This window comes from Zonotrichia albicollis, chromosome 11 (genome assembly GCF_047830755.1).
Source record: "Zonotrichia albicollis isolate bZonAlb1 chromosome 11, bZonAlb1.hap1, whole genome shotgun sequence".
Lineage (NCBI taxonomy): Eukaryota > Metazoa > Chordata > Aves > Passeriformes > Passerellidae > Zonotrichia > Zonotrichia albicollis.
The window spans coordinates 18954772-18974702 of record NC_133829.1 but is presented as its reverse complement, the minus strand read 5'-3'; the positions used below and the strand labels follow the sequence as shown (position 1 = coordinate 18974702).

The 19931-nt window shown below is 38.8% G+C and overlaps 1 protein-coding gene across 1 annotated transcript in view; it reads left to right on the top strand.

The window, feature by feature from the left end:
• Nucleotides 1-18877, top strand: part of TLN2 (talin 2) — a 146858-nt gene extending 127981 nt beyond the window's left edge. Inside the window, 7 exon segments of the mRNA XM_074549725.1 lie at nt 392-497; nt 2104-2228; nt 9172-9297; nt 10983-11045; nt 11141-11323; nt 13382-13507; nt 15878-18877. Coding sequence (XP_074405826.1) covers nt 392-497; nt 2104-2228; nt 9172-9297; nt 10983-11045; nt 11141-11323; nt 13382-13507; nt 15878-16006 — 858 coding nt within the window. The 3' untranslated portion in view covers nt 16007-18877.
• The last annotated feature ends 1054 nt before the right edge of the window (nt 18878-19931 follow it).

Genomic DNA, 19931 nt, shown 5'->3' with positions numbered 1-19931 from the left:
GGTGTTTGCTCAAAGCACTATTGCACTAATCACCTAGCTGGGGCCAGGAACACGCTAATTCCAGCTGAATTCTGCACACCTTAGTACAACTCCTTGTAAGCTGTGCTAGTGAGAATCCAGAGTGACCTGACCTCCTGCAGATCCATGTGCTCCATCCTGGCCAGTGCTGGTCCATGCTGAGGTGAGGGAAGTCTGGAGCTGTGCAAGGCAGTGCCATTTGCTGGGGTGCATCCAGCACTGTAGAGTAAGGTTTTGCTCCTGGTGCCTCCTGACAGTTACAGGTCTCTCACTGGGCTTCAGACAATTGCTATACAAAATCAATCTTTCACTAGAGTGCCCTGGGAATCTTCCAGTATTCTGGAACCCTTAAATGTGCGTTCTCTTTCTCTAGATTCTTCAGAAAGCAACTCCAGAGCTGAAGCATCAGCTGGCCTCTTTCTCCAAGCGGGTTGCAGGTGCTGTCACAGAGCTTATCCAGTCAGCAGAGGCAATGAAGGGTGAGTGGGGAGCAGCTCCCAGTGCTCATTACTGCAGAAATCATGGGCTGATGTTCTGTGTCACACACACTGCAGCTCTCCTCTGTTATTTCCTGCTGTTAGCAGTACCTGATCTTTGGAAATGAATCTGAACTATAAGCAATTTTCATATATGGGAATCCATTTTTTCTTTCCTCCTTCCCTCCTTATCTCTTAATAGAATTACTCTTTTTCACAGAACAGTGATCTACATGATGCTATTTCCCTGTTCAAGCAGCTTTATTGAATTCTTCAGCTTTTCCTGCATTGTCTTATATTTCAAAATTTCTGTTTTCATTTGCTGATAAGGCAAGCCAATATCAAACTTCTTCTGTTCTCTTAGTGCTTTTTAAAAATCTTTATATTATTCTCATCTTTGGACACATTTATGAATTTCTGGTGACTTTTGCATTTTAATTCATATTCACTAAAATAAAAAAAAACACTAATTATTTCTTTTTTCACTTGCTGCCTGTAGAGGATGTCTTTATTCACTTTAGAAGCTGTTTTTGTGGGAAGTAAAATGTGTTTTAGCCATTCACAATTTTCTTTCCTCATTTTCATTTATAGGTACACAATAAAGCCGTCTCCTAACAAATTCAACATGTAAATGTTTTAACCTTTATGAAATGCCTTTTTTTGAAGAGCACCTAGTACATTTTACAAATTTGGGGTTAACTGCATTTATACTTGCTGCTTTTTTTTTTTTTTTATCCTGTTTAACTGCCAGTATTAGGGTTTAATATAGAATATTGTCATTCTGTGCAACATTTGAGCTGAGAAATGGTTTTTGGACATGCCCTTAGAGGTTATGAACTTCTTCTGGCTGTTTCATTGTTTCCCTCAATCCAGACTACGGACGCTTTCTGAATCTTATCATTCAGAGAATGGTGTTAGGAAATCAAAAATAATAATGCACTGACAGCTTCAAAAAATCTGAAACCACTTCCAGCCAAGTATTCATTTTGTGGATCTACAAAAATTCTTTGAGAAAAGAGAAATGCCAAAAAGTCAACAGCAAAAAAAAATTTACCCTTCAGATGTGGTACAGAAACTTCTTTGGCCTTTTTTGCATCACTGTTAGGCACACGCTGCCAAGTGTGCTTCCTTCAGGCAGTGCCAGCTTCATCCCCAGGCACTGCCAGTGCCCAGGTGCCAGGGCAGAGCAGGGGCACTGCTGGGTGTGCTGGGGATGCTCTCTCTACCTCTGTGTCAGACTTCTCAAGGTACAGATGGCAGCCATCTGAGTCAGATCTCTGATAAACACAGGTTGAGTGACAGCTGGTTTTGTTCCCAGGATGGACAGCATCCCTTTTTGAAGCTTCTTTGCTTACACAATTATTAAATAAGTTACTTTCATGAAAAAATAATCCTACTAAATATTTCTTCCCCCTCTGCTTTGCAGTTTTCTCTGTGACATAAACCAGTGGTTTATTGGTTTATTGTAAACCATTATGGCACTAAAATCAGCTTTCTATGGTGTACATTCTGTACTGGACACTTGAGGTGTGATTGCAATTCCCCCTGTTTGAGTGGCAGCTCACTCCCAGTGCCACTGAAGTTATTGTCTCATCTCCATTGATTTCAGGGACAGAGTGGGTGGATCCAGAAGACCCAACAGTCATTGCAGAGACAGAGCTATTAGGGGCTGCAGCATCAATTGAGGCTGCAGCAAAGAAGTTGGAGCAGCTGAAACCAAGAGCCAAGCCCAAGGTGAGTGTCCATCCCCACAGTTTGTTTGAGGTTAACGAGGCAGAGGATGCTCACTGCCCATAGCTGGGTCTGTATTTGTTACTGGCCACAATAATGGTGTAAGCAATCAAACCTTGCACAAAAGCCTGCTCTGGATGGCACTTACCCCTGAGGCAGAGGGTAAAAAGGTGCTTTTCAGGGAGTGAGTCAAGCACCAGCCATAAGCAAGCAAAGGAAGAGGAGCCAAATGTTAGAAATGCTTGTAAGAGTTCTGGCATCATTACTGTTGAATATTTACCTTTCTGTTTCCAAACATTTTACTGCTGTGTAGTCATTCTTACTTGCTTTCTTTTGAAGGCCCTTTGTTCATATCTGAATTTGTGGGGTGTAGCAGGAGAAAGCAGCAGTAACACAGTTGGGATTCAAGAGAATGCAAAGGACCTGCAGGATTTTCTAAGACTAAAACCAGCATTTTCTGCCCTGCTTAGAGAGTAGCTGTTTCAGTATAGAATCAGATACACTGTATGATCATTTCTATGTCATTTTCCTGAAGGAAATCAAATTCCAGTTCATTATGATATCAAGTAGTGTTGCATTTGCCAGGTCCTTTCAAATGTGTCTCTGAGGATATTATAAAATTAAGCCAACTATTTTCACATGCAGTACAGAGGGAATATATGAAACTGGTGCATCCCAGAGAATTGCTGCCTGTTGCCTGGTGTTAACAGGCAGGTTTTAGTAGGAATTACCATGTTGCATCTCTTTAAAATGAAAAACATGTTTTGGCTGTGAAATTGATGTCAGGAAAGGACTATGTATCTATTTTCCTCTTTATGCTGCTTTGTAGGTGCAAATCTGTTTTCAAAGTAAAGCTAATGAGAAGTCTTTCTAAAAAGCAGAGCCTCAAGACCATTCATTCAGTGCTGGATGATTGTATTGGTGCAGGGTAGTATTTTGTTATTTAGGAGCATCAGATGAAATAGTTCTTGGAAGCTTCAGCCTTTGAGGACCTCTCACCCCCCACTCCCTGTTCAGTGATAGGAATAAATTAGCTCATGAAAAAAAAAAAAAGCTCTTTGTCTGCATTTTTTAACAAGTACATCCATTTTGTTTATAAAGAAAAATGGTCCTTTCTAATGAGATTGCAGAGGCTGAGTGTGAGGAGTGGAGAAGTCCTCCATCACCTTTTCTATGCAGTCAGTGCACAATAGCACATGTGTGTTGCCTGGGAACCATGGAGCAGTTTCCTTCCAACATCTCAGCCCCTCCAGGGTCATTGTAATCTCCCAGTGAATTTCCCAGGTCTCACACCTGCTCATCATTTAACATGTTAATTGGAGTATCCAGTCTCCTTGTGACTTACTGGTTGGTTTGTCATTTTCTCAAACTAAAATTCATATCCAAGTGTTTGTTTGATTTGGGATTTCAGCAGCCTTTGCATCCTTTTCAGATGTGTTCAATCTCTTTCACAATGATTATAATCCACATCAAAAGCTGCAGGAAGGCCACAGAGTGGCTCAAACAGCACTTTTTGTGCTGCAGAGTTGCAGATTGTGTCCTCCCAGAGCAGGATTTCCTGTGCTGAGCAGGCTGTGTCTCCCTGAAGCCCATCTTTGACAACACCCAGGGCGTTGAGTAGGAATGCTTAGACCAGGGAAGGGCTGCTCTGTCTTGTGCTCAGTCTGTGAAAGGCAGGAATAGGAGTTATTTTCTACAATGGAACAGACTAGCTAGACAAAATCCTGCTTTGGTTAGCAGCAATCATCCCCAAGTGAACTTGCAGAGTCCTCAGTTGGTAATTTTAGAATGTCTACCTGCAGGAAATCCATCATCTTCATCATTACTGCTTGGTGGCTGATTCTGTTTTTTCTGACGTTGTTTTATTAGTGCAGGGAATGGGAGTAATTTGATTTCAGCTTGAAATTTTGATCTTTGTGTTCCAGTTTGTCTTTTAGCTCTAAAAAAACCCCAAATAGCTGAAGGTAGGATTTCTTCTCATTTGTTTCACCATTTTATTTTTTTTTTTAACTTTTGGAATTTTTTCTTCTTCTTTTCCTTGTTTCCTCTTCATATTTTTGCACCTATCATACCCCCCTGATGTCTTAAACTGACACAAATACATGAGACATCTTCATTTTCTGCTGCTGGGAATCATCTTATCCCAGAGGAGAATTTCTAAAGAGACACAGTGCTGCTAACTGCTGCCTGTGCTTTATTGTACAGTGCTTATTTTGTTTGTTTGAACCCTGGCTGTTTGGCTGCAGGTGAATGTGCTCCCAACATGCTCAGTCCCCTAGTCCACAGCCACAGGGATACCCTGTAAATATCTGTGTGTCTTCTGAGCTCATATCTTGGAAGAACTTTGAGGATTCTCCTGAGCAGTTGTTTTTACTGCTGTCTGTAACACAACACCAGTTCAGTATTCTCCTTGCAGAAATGATCTGAGAAGCACTGAGATCTTTATGGTCTATTAAGCAGGAGTTGGCTGTCATGTTTCCTCTAAGTACAATTATTTTTCCTGAATGTGGACTCTGATTTTTTTCAGTTTTCCATTTGGAGAGTCAGTTGTATTGCAATGCAGACACACATTCCTTCTGTGATGCAAACCTGCTACTTCCTGTAAAATAACCCCCACGACTAGTAACTTTCTGAAGAAGAAAACTATTTGGTCTAGTAAAATCTTCATGGTAATAGTGAGAAAAACCCACTTTTAAGTAAAAAGGTATGGTAGATGGGGTGCAAAGGAGAGAGCATTGCTGTCCCTGCCCTGTTCTGTCTGCTCTCCAAGCTTCTGTGCAGGCCTCTGCCTCCACACATGGGTGTCCTGTAGTCAGGAAGAGTTCCCTGCTGGCAGCTTTCAGCAGTTGGTCCTTTGTTTTTGTTTAACCCAAGATGAATCAAACCTGGATGATTTCTTCAGTTTTCCATTTGGAGAGTCAGTTGTATTGCAATGCAGACACACATTCCTTCTGTTATGCAAACCTGCTACTTCCTGTAAAATAACCCCCACAACTAGTAACTTTCTGAAGAAGAAAATTATTTGGTCTAGTAAAATCTTCATGGTAATAGTGAGAAAAACCCACTTTTAAATAAAAAGGTATGGTAGATGGGGTACAAAGGAGAGAGCATTGCTGTCCCTGCCCTGTCCCTTCCCAGTCAGGAAGAGTTCCCTGCTGGCAGCTTTCAGCAGTTGGTCCTTTGTTTTTGTTTTATTTTAACCCAAGATGAATCAAACCTGGATGCCTTTTTCTGCAGGACTCTGTCTGATATGTTTGATATATTAGGTTGTTATTTAATCCAACTATATATCAAACATATTCCTACAGTGTCCTGCCCTGTCTCCGGGGGTTTTAACCTAGTAGAAGGAAATGTGAAGGAGTGGAGTCACTCACAAGCAGGTTTAGAAGAGTTCCTGTAGGCTCCTAATCCAATCTGGTATCAAATACATACATGGAGTGCTCCTTTAGCAGTAGAGTTGCTCTTGGAGAGAGTTCTGAGTTGTGCAGGCTCTTTGTGACAGTGAGCAGCAGCAGCTTTCACTGAGATTCTTGTTGTGCTTTCCATGGCTCAGTGCAGTAACTTACTCATATTGGTTTGCTCATTATAAAGTAGAAAATTAGAGGTGCTTGAAAATAAAACAGTTTGTCTTTTGTAATTTTTGTTACTGTTTTGCAATGAGATTGGGGGCTCATTTGTTTTCCTATGAACCCTGACTTTATTTATGCTACCCCTAATAATGCAGATGCTGTAGAAAAATGGCTGAAATACAATACAAAACCATATCTTTTTAGTTTTCTTTTCAATGGCACAATCAACATTTTAAGGATATTTCATTCTAAAGTATGAATGAAATAAATGAAATGAATAAAGTAAATGAAATATTCTAAAGATATTTCATTTGTAGTGAGCCTAATGTTTGTCTGTTCTGGTGACTTAATTTTCCAATCTGTCTATAGCTGTACATGGTTATTAACAGCATATTAGCTCAGATTTGAGGAAAATGAGATGCTGATCTTCATGGGGGCTGCTGGAGGAAGGAGAAGCTCATCCCTTTTGTCCTAGATCTGGTTTTCTAAAGAAACCTGCTCTAAAATCTCACAGTGTGATATTTTCTGCCATCTTTGCTCTCAACTTTATTCATGCAGGCTGTGAACTGACCCGTTGTGAGGCTGCTGTTTGTGAGTGTGAACTTAAGAGAGCCCAGGAGACACACTCAAAATTTTACCAATGGGAATGGTGAAATATTTCCTTTTGTTGTAGGGCATTTTGCTGTGCTCAGCCTTGTGCTGCTGCCTGTCCCTGTTGCTGAGGAATGGGCAGAGCTGGCAGTAACACAGCCACAGTGCTGGCTGAGCATTGTGCTGCCCCCATTGAGTATCCAGCCCTGGCATGGGCACACCTGAGGATGGTGAAGGGAAAACCACAGAGAAGGACTAGAAAAGAAGGATTTCTTAGAAAAGATAAAAAGCCAACAGGCATTCGATGTGTAAGGCTGCTACAAAAATTAATTCTTCACAGAAAGGTTCAACTGTTAAGAGGTTTTTTTTTCCAGAAGTAAAAAGTTGTGAGATGTCAGAGCATGCAAGACTTGGAAATTTGAGAAATTTAACCTATGGCTTGATCTCCCAAGCCCTGGATTTCAGTATAATTGGAAAGAAAGTGATTTGGCAAACAGGGCAGAAAAAATCTTATATCAGATGAAATGCTAAGGTTTAGCTCTGTTCTCCTGTTGAGCTTCACCTGCTGCTCCACAGAGGAAGTTAATCCACCACTGTACAATGGCACTCTGGATTTCTTGGCATTCTCTTTGAAAAGCAGGAATTTTTGCTTAGGAATTGTGTGCAATATTTAGTCCACTCACTACCCTGAACTGAGTTTAAACAACTGCTTTTGTTCAGCATCTTTTTGGTGGCTGTTTTTTCACAAATTGAACTCCATCTGAGCACATTCACTGCTGTCCAGCAGATCACACTATGGCCATGAGCATTTTATTAAATGTCAACAAAGACTGACACTTCCTTTGTAATAATAAGCAGATATTGAAGTTCTCACTCATTTAAGTCTGAATTCCTGACAGTGCTGACATATAAACAGTAATGCACATAATAGATTTTATGTTGGAAATGAGAATTTAAAAACTTGATAGTAAGAAGTTTTGGACAAAAGTAGAAGTGCAATAACAGTCTTTTAAAAGAGCAGTAAGAGTCTCCTCAATTTACTGTCAGTCAGTGGTGTTTTTGTTGATATTTCTGTTTCATTCTTTAGTCAAATCAAAGTCAATAATGCATCTGTTTTAATAAGGACAGTAATTCTGACAGACTGTACTGGATTCCATTTAATCACTCTGGCAATGTCATGATTGAAATAAGAGTTTTATTTATGAAATTGAGGCCTGTAGAGGGCCAGTGTGATTGTACTTTGCCATGACAACGGTCATGATGTGGCACTGCAAGCACGGCCAAAAGTGTGTGTGGAACATGACTTTCCAAAGCAATTCCTTTTATTACAAAGACATATACTTTAGTTGATGGGAATAGCCCAATAGCAAGGCAAGACAAATAGTTTTCTGTAGATTAGGTGGCTTTTCTTAAAAAAAGAAAAACTTCAAAGTGCCAAACATCTTTATCTACAGATGAGTTTTGATTTTTGGATGATTCCATTTTTCTGGTGTGTGTGGATGCTATTGTTTCATCTCCTGGACTTTTAGTGAAGTGCTGTAGGACTGAGTGCTGCTTGATGGGTCATTTTCTAATTATTTATCGTTATCCTTTATTATTTTATAATTGACTATTTCATCAAGCTGCAGTAACAGGAGAACTAAACCTGACTGAAATTTAGATGGGTGTGCTTAGACTTGCAAATGAGTGCCCAGTTTTTAAACTCATGGCCCACCTGGCTGGTGTTTCTGAAGTTAGTTGTGTGGCACAAGAACATTGTGGTTGTAGTTAGAATAAACCTATTTATTCTCTATATTCTGTATAATATTTCAAAAGCCTTATCTCTCACAAAATAGGATGTCCTGATACTGTAGCCACTAGCCCTGCTTGTCATACAGCCTTGGATTCCAGTAGGCTTGTGATTGAGTCACAAACAAAATACATTCTGTTGGAATATTTTATATAAAAAACAATCAGAATACAAGGCCCAGGCCTGGTTCTGTTTAAACTAACAATAACTGTTCATCTCTATCTATTTTGTTAACTGTTCAAAACAGTTAGTAAACATGCTTAGATGGGCAAATGTTTTCAATATTTGTTAAAATTATTTCAAAGTCAGGAAAGTTTTTTATAGAACAATAAATTTACATTTTAAATAGCAGGAAACCTGATTAGGAGGTTTTGCAAATGCTTGTTCAAAGACATACTTGGATGGCTGAAGTGTTCCAGACAGAGCTTTGGAACTTCCTGTGTCCAAGATCACTGAACTGGACAAAGCTGCTTTCTGTGCAGTGACAGCTCTTACCAAAAGCTGCTAAATCTGTGCTCTTGCTTGGTATCTGCTTTACATTCCTTACTGCAGGTGAATGAGACAACACATATTTATCATTGTTCTTTCTCAATGCCTTAAGTCTTTAAGTATTTAGAAAATGCTTTCCCTAGTTTAGCAATCTTGGAAGCCACTATTATGGCATTACAGAGATAATCTTGATAGGAAAAACAAGAATTTCTTTTCAGCCCTGCACTCTTCTGAATGTAGTTTAGAGTAGCTCTAGTGGAGGTCATGCACCAGAAAGTTGATGGCTTTGTTTAAATATCTTGTGTGAGCAAGCACAAGGGCAAGCTCTAATATTTATATTGACTCCCAGCTTTAGTCCACACAAAACTTCTTTGCAGAAAATGATGTTCTAGATCTTACTGACTTTACTGATGTGTTCCAGAATCTTCTTGTCTTTGTATATGTCCTCGGTCTGGAAAGTACAATTGCTTTTAGGTGAATGTGTAACGTTGTTTTTTCTTGGTTATAGCAAGCAGATGAGACTCTGGATTTTGAAGAACAGATCCTGGAAGCAGCTAAATCCATTGCAGCTGCTACCAGTGCCCTTGTGAAGTCAGCTTCAGCAGCCCAGAGGGAACTGGTGGCTCAGGGAAAGGTGGGTAAACAGGACATGTAGCAACACTTAGTGGGGGAAAGCATCAAAAATGAATATAGTCTGCTAAAGGTTCTGACTAATGAAAATGTAAATTGTTCACTGCTCATCACAAGACATGGCCCAGGCCTGGTTCTGTTTAAAAAACCCCACAGTTACATTGATTTAAACCTCACAGGTGTAATCAAGTGCTTGACTCTTCAAATTACTCAGCTGTGGGGAGTTTTGCTGTGGGGCTTTTTCCCTTCATGAAGATCTGTGATTGAAGCTGTAATGTACAGTCCCACACAGCAGTTTGGGGATCCAAACCCAAATGTCACCATGTCCAATCCTGCTCTGGCCAGGACAGCAGAAGGCCTCAGTAATTGTGCCCTCAGTGTCTTGTGATTCAGTGGGGGCACAGGCCTGCATGTCAACTCAGGACATCTCAGTGGCCATGCTTGTAGTTATGGCTGCAATCAATGGAAGGAGTCTTTACAGCACTTGGCATCCTTTTGGTGTGATCAGAATTGAGATTTTGTAAATCATTTCACATCCATCACTATTTTTCACAGTCAGTATACTCTGAAAGATAAAATCTAAACATCAGCCAGCTATGTTGCCTGTGAGAACAATTATTATAGGACCATTGTTGTTGTACAGCTCTGGTTTCCATTTTCACCTGACTGTTAACTCAGAGCAGGCTCTGTCATGGCTCCCACAATCAGGCTCTGCTGTCTCTTCAGCCCAGTTCTGGAAAGTTTGTGCTTTTGTTTCTAACAGGACCAACAAGCACTTCATCTGTGGTCTGCTTAAACATATCTGTTCAGGGGATGATGAGGCAAGAAAAACTTGAAACCTAAATACTTTGGGGGTTTTTATATAACTGATTTTTTTTTAGTTGCATAAGTGTCACCACAGCCATGAGAGAACATATCTTCTGTTTATGTTGATGCTGTACTTAATGATTTGATTTCATTCCCTGGAATTCTCATTATGCTCGAATGCCTGTTTACATTTCTTTTAAAACACAAGTTTCTGGACCATGTTTACATTTCACATCTTGGAGCTTCTCTCCTAAAACCACCCAGACCCATGCAGCTGTGGGGATGTGGGTCTGGCAACCAACTATAGGGTTTAGCTTCATTGCTTTCATCCAATATGGGAAGAAAACTGTCCCCAGATTGTTGCTGGTGCTGCTGATGCCATGAATGCTTCAGTGGAAAAGCCATGCAGAAAAGTGAGCTGCTCTCCTGAAGTGCCATTATTGGGCATGAGGGCACGTGGGGGCTTCCCTGTGAAACCTTCTGATCTTCTGTACCTTCCCAAATCAGAAGAGATGAAAGAATAATGTCAATTCAAATGTATTATGGAGACAGAAGTAAGTTATTTTAAAGCCTGGGGCTTAAGGAACTGCTGCTTCAGCTGTGGTTTCAGCCACCATAGTCTGCTAATTACTGGTTATTCTGTAATTACTCCTGTGTGTTCCAAGAATGGGTCAGCTGAAGCAGCACAGTAAGCTGGACACTTGCTGAGCAGGCAGATGTGTTACTGTGCCAACTGACTTCCAGTTGGATTTTCTGCTCTTGAATGTGCTGGGCACAGTCACAGGTACAGGTGTTTCCTTTTTTCATGGATGACTGAGTGTGTGAGACAGAGCAATTGTATTTTCTGTTTTCTTGTAAGCCATCTCTGAACTGTTTTTTCAGGTTGGAGCAATCCCTGCAAATGCAGCTGATGATGGACAGTGGTCTCAGGGACTTATTTCTGCTGTGAGTAACTGCTTCTCTTGAGAAAACTGGCACATTCTCTGAAGAAATAATACCCTGTGAGAATACCCAGTGGCTTTGTTTTTGCTGCCTTCTAGGCCAGAATGGTGGCAGCTGCAACCAGCAATCTCTGTGAAGCAGCAAATGCCTCAGTGCAAGGCCATGCCAGTGAGGAGAAGCTCATCTCATCTGCCAAGCAAGTGGCAGCTTCCACAGCACAGCTGCTGGTGGCCTGCAAAGTGAAGGCTGATCACGACTCTGAAGCCATGAGGAGGCTCCAGGTACCTGTGTTTAATTGCTGAGAAGCCATGGTAGTGCTGTGTGAACACTTCTCAGCACTCCAGGATTATGCACATGTTCAACAAAATATTTCTTTAAGTGCTAGGATTGTGGTCAGGCTGCCTTTGTTTCTAGGAGTCAAGAGACAGCAGTTGTAGATAGAGCATTTCTAAAATGGACAATCACTGTTAGACAGAAATAAGAGGAGAATCTAATGCAGCATCTCAATTGAGGTCTGAGTATGAGCTTCTTTACAGAAAACTGGGTCCCTTTTATGTTACACCTCCATTTCATGTTGGGCTTCTCTGAGCTGCTGCTGAATTACCATTGTGTTTTGATGGGTAAAATCTAAAGTCTCTGGAAGTTTTGGTTGAGGATGGTAATTTTTAAAATGACCACAGCCTTCTCTGCAGGCTCAGCCTGGAACATGCAACTATTTCAGCTGCTTTTTTTATACCACCTTTGGTGAACATGAAAATTCCCTTTTTTCTGCTACTAATGGACATTCAGTGCAACAGTTCATGTATGGCTGGGCAGAATCAAATTCAACAGAAATACATGTAACAGAATATCTGTCTGAGCATGAGGAACTGATGTCATCATTTTATTCAAAGTAGAAACATGAAATATTTTAAATATTTAGGAGGGAAAAAATATATGAATGTGTGAAAAAACTACATGTTTCTACAGCAAACAGTGTTATGTCATAGGGCAGTTATAGGGCTGAGATGGTTTTAGGGCTTTTAGTCAATCCATGTAGATTGACATTGCCCAAGGGTGTGGGGAAGGTGGCAGTAACTGGAATAATGCAATTTGCTCTCTAATATCCAGGTGCCAAGATAGGCCTGAAGGAATTTTAAATGCAGAACAAACAATAGAAACAGGAAAAATGTAACTGCTAGAGATTTTTCTCAGCTCTGAAAGGAAATTTGGGGTTCTCGGTCATTGTGGGCAAATATTATTAAGCAGAAATCAAATGTGAGACATTGGAAGGGAATGTGAAAAGGAAACAAGCCCAAGCATGGACTGAAACTGAACTTTGCCATTTTACCAAGTGTCATTTTAGTCCCAGAATGAATAATGAAAGGAAGAGCAGTTTGCACTTGGAAATCATGTCCTTTATCACAGCAAAAACAATGAGTTGATGTTTACTAAATATTTTTACTGGGACAAAACTACTGAGACTTTTCAGCTGGCTTTGCCCCCAGCAGAAATGTTTTACATAGCTTTAATCAATAGGTTGGATTGAGGACTTTGAGTGTCTTGGTTTTTTCCTTCATACCCCAATTTGAACTGCATTTCCCATGAATGTAAATTTGGACTGCACTGTTACAGAACCTTCCAAAACTTAATGAAGCAATTGGAAATGTTTCCATTCTTTCTGGATGAGCTCCAGACTGAGCAGAGTAAATTTCAAACAATTTATCCTTGGGACATCTCAGTGAGGAAGGCTTGAAAGTGAGATGCAGCTAGAAATATGGGATAGGAAATATATATATATATATATAACAAAAACAAAAATTAAAAAATATATATATTCAGACAGCAAAAGATAAATATTTTGTCGAAACAAAAGACATATATTACAACAAAAGATAAATATTACAAATATTTCAATGTTTCTCTGAGAAATTTTAGGAAATAAAAGTTTAAATGTGAGAGAACCATGGCTGTGTAAGTTGCTAACTTGACCTGATTAAAATCCATTAATTTTAAAATTATATTGTTTGATGATATCTTTATACACTAGTTTTTAGTTTCTGTTCTTCTCAAAAAAAATCCGATCAGTAAATTATAAATTGGAATTTCATCCACTGCTTTTTTTTAAATGATTGGAAAAAAAATCTCATTTGTGACTTCTCCAACATTCAGCTTTTTAAAGAAAGGAATTTTGTTCTCTCTGTACCACTGATTTTCACAGATTAATTTGCTTTTCCCTGGGGAAAAAAAAAAAAAACCCATACCTTTCCTGTGCAGTCAAGCAAAGATGTTTGTTTTGATGTTCAGACAAATCCATGTTTGTTCTTTTCTTTTTACTCAATTTCTTTTTTTTCTCAAAGGCTGCAGGAAATGCTGTCAAGCGTGCATCAGACAATCTTGTGAGGGCAGCCCAGAAAGCAGCGTTCGGAAAAGCAGAGGATGACGACGTTGTGGTCAAAACCAAGTTTGTGGGTGGCATTGCTCAGGTTGGTACCATCACTCCAGAAATAAAGCAGGGAAAAACCAGCACAGAAATGAGGGGTGTTACAATGTCCAGCTGCTGGACAAAGCTATTGAGAAATCCATGATCAATTACTTGAGAAATCCATGATCAGTTACTGGAGAAATCCATGATCAGTTACTTGAGAAATCCATGATTAATTACTTCAGAAATCCATGATCTGCTACTTAAGAAATCCACTATATGCTACTTGAGAAATCCATGATCAATTACTTGACAAATCCATGATCAATTACTTGAGAAATCCATGATCAATTCCTTGAGAAATCCATGACCAGTTACTGGAGAAATCCATGATCAATTACTTGAGAAATCCATGATCAATTCCTTGAGAAATCCATGATCAGTTACTTGAGAAATCCATGATCAATTAGTTGAGAAATCCATGATCAGTTACTTGAGAAATCCATTATATGCTACTTGAGAAATCCATGATTAATTACTTGAGAAATCCATGATTAATTAGTTGAGAAATCCATGATCTGCTACTTGAGAAATCCACAATCAATTACTTGAGAAATCCACGATCAATTTCTTGAGAAATCCACGATCAATTCCTTGAGAAATCCATGATCAATTTCTTGAGAAATCCATGATCTGCTACTTGAGAAATCCATGATCAATTCCTTGAGAAATCCACAATATGCTACTTGAGAAATCCATGATTAATTACTTGAGAAATCCATGATCAATTCATTGAGAAATCCATGATCAATTACTGGAGAAATCCATGATCAATTACTTGACAAATCCATGATTAATTACTTGAGAAATCCATGATCAGTGACTTGAGAAATCCATGATCAATTCCTTGAGAAATCCATGATCAATTACTTGAGAAATCCACGATCAATTACTTGAGAAATCCATGATCAATTACTTGAGAAATCCATGATCAATTCCTTGAGAAGTCCATGATCAATTAGTTGAGAAATCCATGATCAATTAGTTGAGAAATCAATGATTAATTACTTGAGAAATCCATGATCAATTACTGGAGAAATCCATGATCTGCTACTTAAGAAATCCACTATATGCTACTTGACAAATCCATGATCAGTTACTTAAGAAATCCACAATATGCTACTTGAGAAATCCATGATCAATTACTGGAGAAATCCATGATCAATTACTGGAGAAATCCATGATCAGTTACTGGAGAAATACATGATCTGCTACTTGAGAAATCCATGATTAATTACTTGAGAAATCCATGATCAATTACTGGAGAAATCCATGATCAATTCCTTGAGAAATCCATGATCTGCTGCTTGAGAAATCCATGATCAATTACTGGAGAAATCCATGATCAATTAGTTGAGAAATCCATGATCAGTTACTGGAGAAATCCATGATCAATTAGTTGAGAAATCCATGATCAGTTACTGGAGAAATCCATGATCAATTCCTTGAGAAATCCATGATCAATTACTTGAGAAATCCATGATCAATTAATTACTTGAGAAATCCATGATCAGTTACTTGACAAATCCATGATCAATTCCTTGACAAATCCATGTTTTTTGATGTCTCCTTTTCATGGAATCCCTGATATAAGAGCACAGTGATGTCCTGCACTTCTCCACTGAGCATTTGCTGTAATTGCAGATGAAATGAATAAATCTTTTCAGAATTCTCTCGTGTACTTTAACTGTTCCCAAATCTTAATGAAACAATGATTTTACATGTACTTAAGCAAAGAAATAGAGAATAAGAGATAAGAACCAATGAGGCTTTGTTGCTGTGACCATAATAACTATTGAGAAATAATAATAATATTTAAAAGTAGATTTCAAGGCTCTGAGGTACCAACTTTTAGATTCCTTATAATGAATGAAGTACATCAGATACTGTACTTGCTACTTAAAATATACTGGATTAATTATTTCTGCATGTCTGTAGTGCTGTCATTTTTATTTTGGCATTCTGAGATGCAGGAAAATCCTGTGGATACCTGCATGGAAAATTGAGAGTTCAGTTTTACTGTCAGTCAGATATTATGTTAAGACATAGTGCTTATTCTACATGTTCTAAACCCCCACCCTGCTGAATGTTGGGAGAATGCAGAACTGTAACATCCAGAACTGTAAAATTCATCATGGATGCATGGTACAACTAAGGTGGTAGATTCTTTTTTTCTTTTATTCAAGTGGAAATAGAATATTTTTCTTGATGGCCTAGTCCTGGCATCTGGAAAAATTTGAGCAGTTCCTGATGAAGTCATTGAAGTGAGGTGCTTCTCTGGAGAATGCTCACATGGCCAGCTGTGACTGTGGTGTCATAGGGAAAGAAATCTTATTTACAGACAGTATTCCTTGCTGTTTCTGTTTTCTAGATTATTGCAGCCCAAGAAGAAATGCTGAAGAAGGAGAGAGAACTGGAAGAGGCAAGGAAAAAACTGGCTCAGATCCGCCAACAGCAATACAAATTTCTACCCACAGAGCTGAGAGAAGATGAGGGTTAACTGTTAACCTGCTGAGATTTTTCTTCCTTTTTATTGTTTTGTTTTCTTTTTTTTTTTCTCTTTTTTTTTTCTTTTAAAGAAATAAGCTAAAGGGGGACAGCACATTGAGAACTGCTCTGACAGCATACTGAGAAGCCAAGCACTTAGCTAAATAAACTGCCTGTCACAGCTTTGGATGAGCAGAGGGCAGTGAACAATTGTTCTTTCCCACCTGCTCAGCTGAGGTGCACGATGATCAAACAATGGTACAGTGTTAGGTTCATCATTCCTGTTCCTCCCTTGATTTATATCTCAGGAGAGAATGTTTCACTTTTTACTAAAGATCCTAAGTCAGTATTATTGTCACTTGCCTGATGCTTGAGGTATTTATCATTCCTTGACTTGTTCTAAAACATTGATGAGTTAGGAAAAGAGTCAAGAAGTGTTTCATATGATAAATATCCCATGAGCTGGTGGTTGTCCCCCAGGTACCCTTGTAAAAAGCAGACCAAGGTGGAGAAGGATGTGTAGCTGAGTGGAGAAACAGGCACGAGTGTGGCTGTGAAGAAGCCTGTGCTCTTTCAGTGTTATATAGCTGGTTCACCCCCAAACTGGAGGAATTGTCTCTGCAGCTGTTTGCACTACTGGTATTATTCCTTACCTGATACCAACAAGCTTCTGCTTGTGCAGTATTTAGGTTTACATAATGTGGCAATAGCCATTCTTTAAAGAGCTCAAAAAACAAAGAAATGGAAACCTTGTCACTGCCTCAATAATAGCAGGTTCATGAAAGAAAATGCTGTTTCAATTATATACCTCTAATGTGTGACTACTTTTACAGTATTATACACACATACACATGCTCTAACATTGGACTGAATCGTTTGCATTTTGTTTTTTAATTGAAATTATCTGGTTCGTACTGTGGTATTTCTGTTAGAATGTATCTCAGTTAAAAAAGGGAAATGCCCAGTACAACAAAAGACTATCACAACTCTTGTTATTATTTTAATAATTACATTTATAATTATTATGTTTTGAAACCTGTGGGAATTGTAGGAGAAAAGAATAAGTGATTTACAAGTAGATTTACAATTTTTCCTGTAATATATTTTTTAAAAATTTGGACTCTCTAGAGAGTTTGTTTTCATAGTTGCTATTGATGAAAAAGGAATTGCAGAGAAGGAATAGCAGCAGTCTATCAGCAATCTTTGTGCAGAAAGGTACAGTATGCTCTCAGTAATAGCAATTTGGGTAGAGTAACATCTTTCACTATGTCAAAAAGAGAACACAAATACAGCAACTTTAAACAGCAAAGTTGAATAACTACAGGAACATCATCTTTCCTGACAGGAGTTTCCAACTCCTCCCAAGCCCTCCTAACAACAATGGCAAGGCTGTTTAGGTGACAGGGTGCTGTCCTTCCATGCCAGGTACGTTCAGCTGAGCCTGCCCTGTGTTCTGTGCATCCCCACCTCGGTGTCCTTGCTGCAGGAAATTCCTGCCCTGTACATCCCCAGGAACCCCCAATGGTAGTTCTGCAGTTTAGATAGTGCTAACTCCTCATTTAAGTTACCTGCATGAGACAGAATTATCAGGAATTTTGTTACACTAGTACTAAATATAGAGCAAAAATCTGCTAGAGAATTAATAAATATTGAAGTGTAAAAAGGTTTTTATTGTCTCTTCTCTGATACTGACATATTTCAGATTCAGTAGAGTTGCTGGAAAATCCACAATCATGAGGAAAATAAACTGGTGTGTCCCAAATGGAATCACTGGCATTGACAGATGTGCTGTGATGTGTAGGCTTGTGTGCAAATGCAAACCCTGTCCTGTCAGAGATGTGCAATTCTGAGTTCTTTCATTTGCCACTTCAACACCATTTAGGTTTTTGTTCAACTCACTGTGAACAGTGTCACAGTCTGGAGTCCTCCACCAAGAACAAGGCTTTCTGTAAGTCTTTGGGCAGAAGGCTAAACTGGTATTTATTGCTGTAAGAGCTGAATAAAGACTGCTCAAGTGATGGGGATTTGCTGCTGCTGTTGGTAGGTTCAACTCCTTTGCAGCTCATGCCTTTCCTTTTCTTACCTGCACAGCTTCAGTTTCTGATCTCTTTCAGAAAGATCTGCAAGACAGATTTGCTACTACTTCCCTTCCAACCTGCCTTTAAGTGTTATTTGATCTCATTAAAGCATGAAGAAAGATGATGCTGTCTTTAACACCATGCCACTATTTTATTGTAGGGATAATACTGATGTAATATACTTCAGTCAGGATGGTATCTGCCAGTTTGATATAAGCCAAAAAACCTTTTCAAATGCAGCTATGTATGGAAATGATATAGCTAGAAAACTTTATCAGTATGTAGAAGGTAAGAGCATGTTCAAATTGTGCTCCAGAGAAAAGTGTTTAGGAAGTCCATTTGAGACTTCTCTGTTGTGATTTAGTGCCCCCTCTTACATGACAAAGTATTTTTTCCTTAGCTGGGTGCTCCATGGAGGAACCACAGTCAGTGAATAGCTGAGCTGGACAACTGAAGTATTTTTTTACTCAGAATTTTGGGTCTTCATTTGTGAACCATTAAGAGAATATAAGGTCATCCAAAGTCTTTCAACTTTTTTCTTGCTGTTAGAATTTGCAGTATCGCTGAAGTTCACATGTGAACATCTGTGGAGTTTGGAACCAGTCCAGCCATTCCTTTGGCATGGGAACTTGCAGCAGGAAGTGACAAATTGGAGGAAGGGGTAGATGCTAATTAATAAGAAGGACAGATGTTTACTTTGTTCTGTTAACTTGTGAAATGATGAATGAGCTCTGTTGTATCTCACCCTTCTTCATGTGGAATTCACTCTGAGAATTGTATGCAAATTAAAAACAAAATGCCTCAAAGTTCTTTGTGTACAAATAGTGTAATGTCTTTTCCCCAACTGTTCAGAAAATTGAATATTTCATCGTTTGTCAAAACTTTTATACTTCAGAAGCCTCAAAAGTTAGAAAAGATCTGAAACAGAAATTGAATTCCAGACTTTTTTTGTATGTCCCATTCCCTTTGATTTTCTGCATGTTCATTACTTAATTGCTAATGAAGGGAGGAGTACATAAATGTACAAACCTCCTCAACCTAAATATGCTGAGATCACGAGTGCATTTCTGGTTTTCATCAGTCCTTATCAAACTGATAAGATATTCAGCCCAGGAGTATGGCATTTATCATCCCTCCATATTTTGTAACCTCTTGGGTTTTGGCTTTTTTTCCCTTTAGGAGTGGGCTTGGTTTAGGGGCAGGGAACTTACCCTGGAAATTTTCTCTTTATGTAATTGCATCATGGTTAACAGAGAGAATGATCTGCCCAGAATTGTCATGATTTCTGCAACCTGCTTTTCCATATTCATGTTATTTCCATTAAACACTTTGTGGTGGTCGTGGTAATGGAACATCACATTTCTGTGGCACAGTTAATGATGCCAAATGCAAAACCTGTTCAGGCACATGAGTCACAACTCTTACAAACTGCCCTCATTTACTGAGCTAAAAGTGCCATCTGACACTTTTTAAAAAATAAAATGCAGTACAAACCCCTGGTTTTTTCCTCAAATTACCACTTCATTGCAGTGGAAGAACCTTCTTGAAAATAGTTTTGAAATTTTATACTGAAGTTTCTGGGGGTTTGAGCTCTCCCTTTAATGTCTTCCTTTCCTTTTAAAGTTTTAACCTCAAGAGAAGTGCAGTGAAGTTTGTAGTCATGCTACCATACATTATGTAGAATATTTATCTGGCCATAAAAATAAGTAAGTAATATATTTTAGTTTGGTCTTCACCAACAATAAACTCCTTGAAAGATTTTCCTTTTCCTTCCTTTTCCTTCTTTTTCTTTTTTTCTTTTTCTTTTTCTTTTTCTTTTTCTTTTTCTTTTTCTTTTTCTTTTTCTTTTTCTTTTTCTTT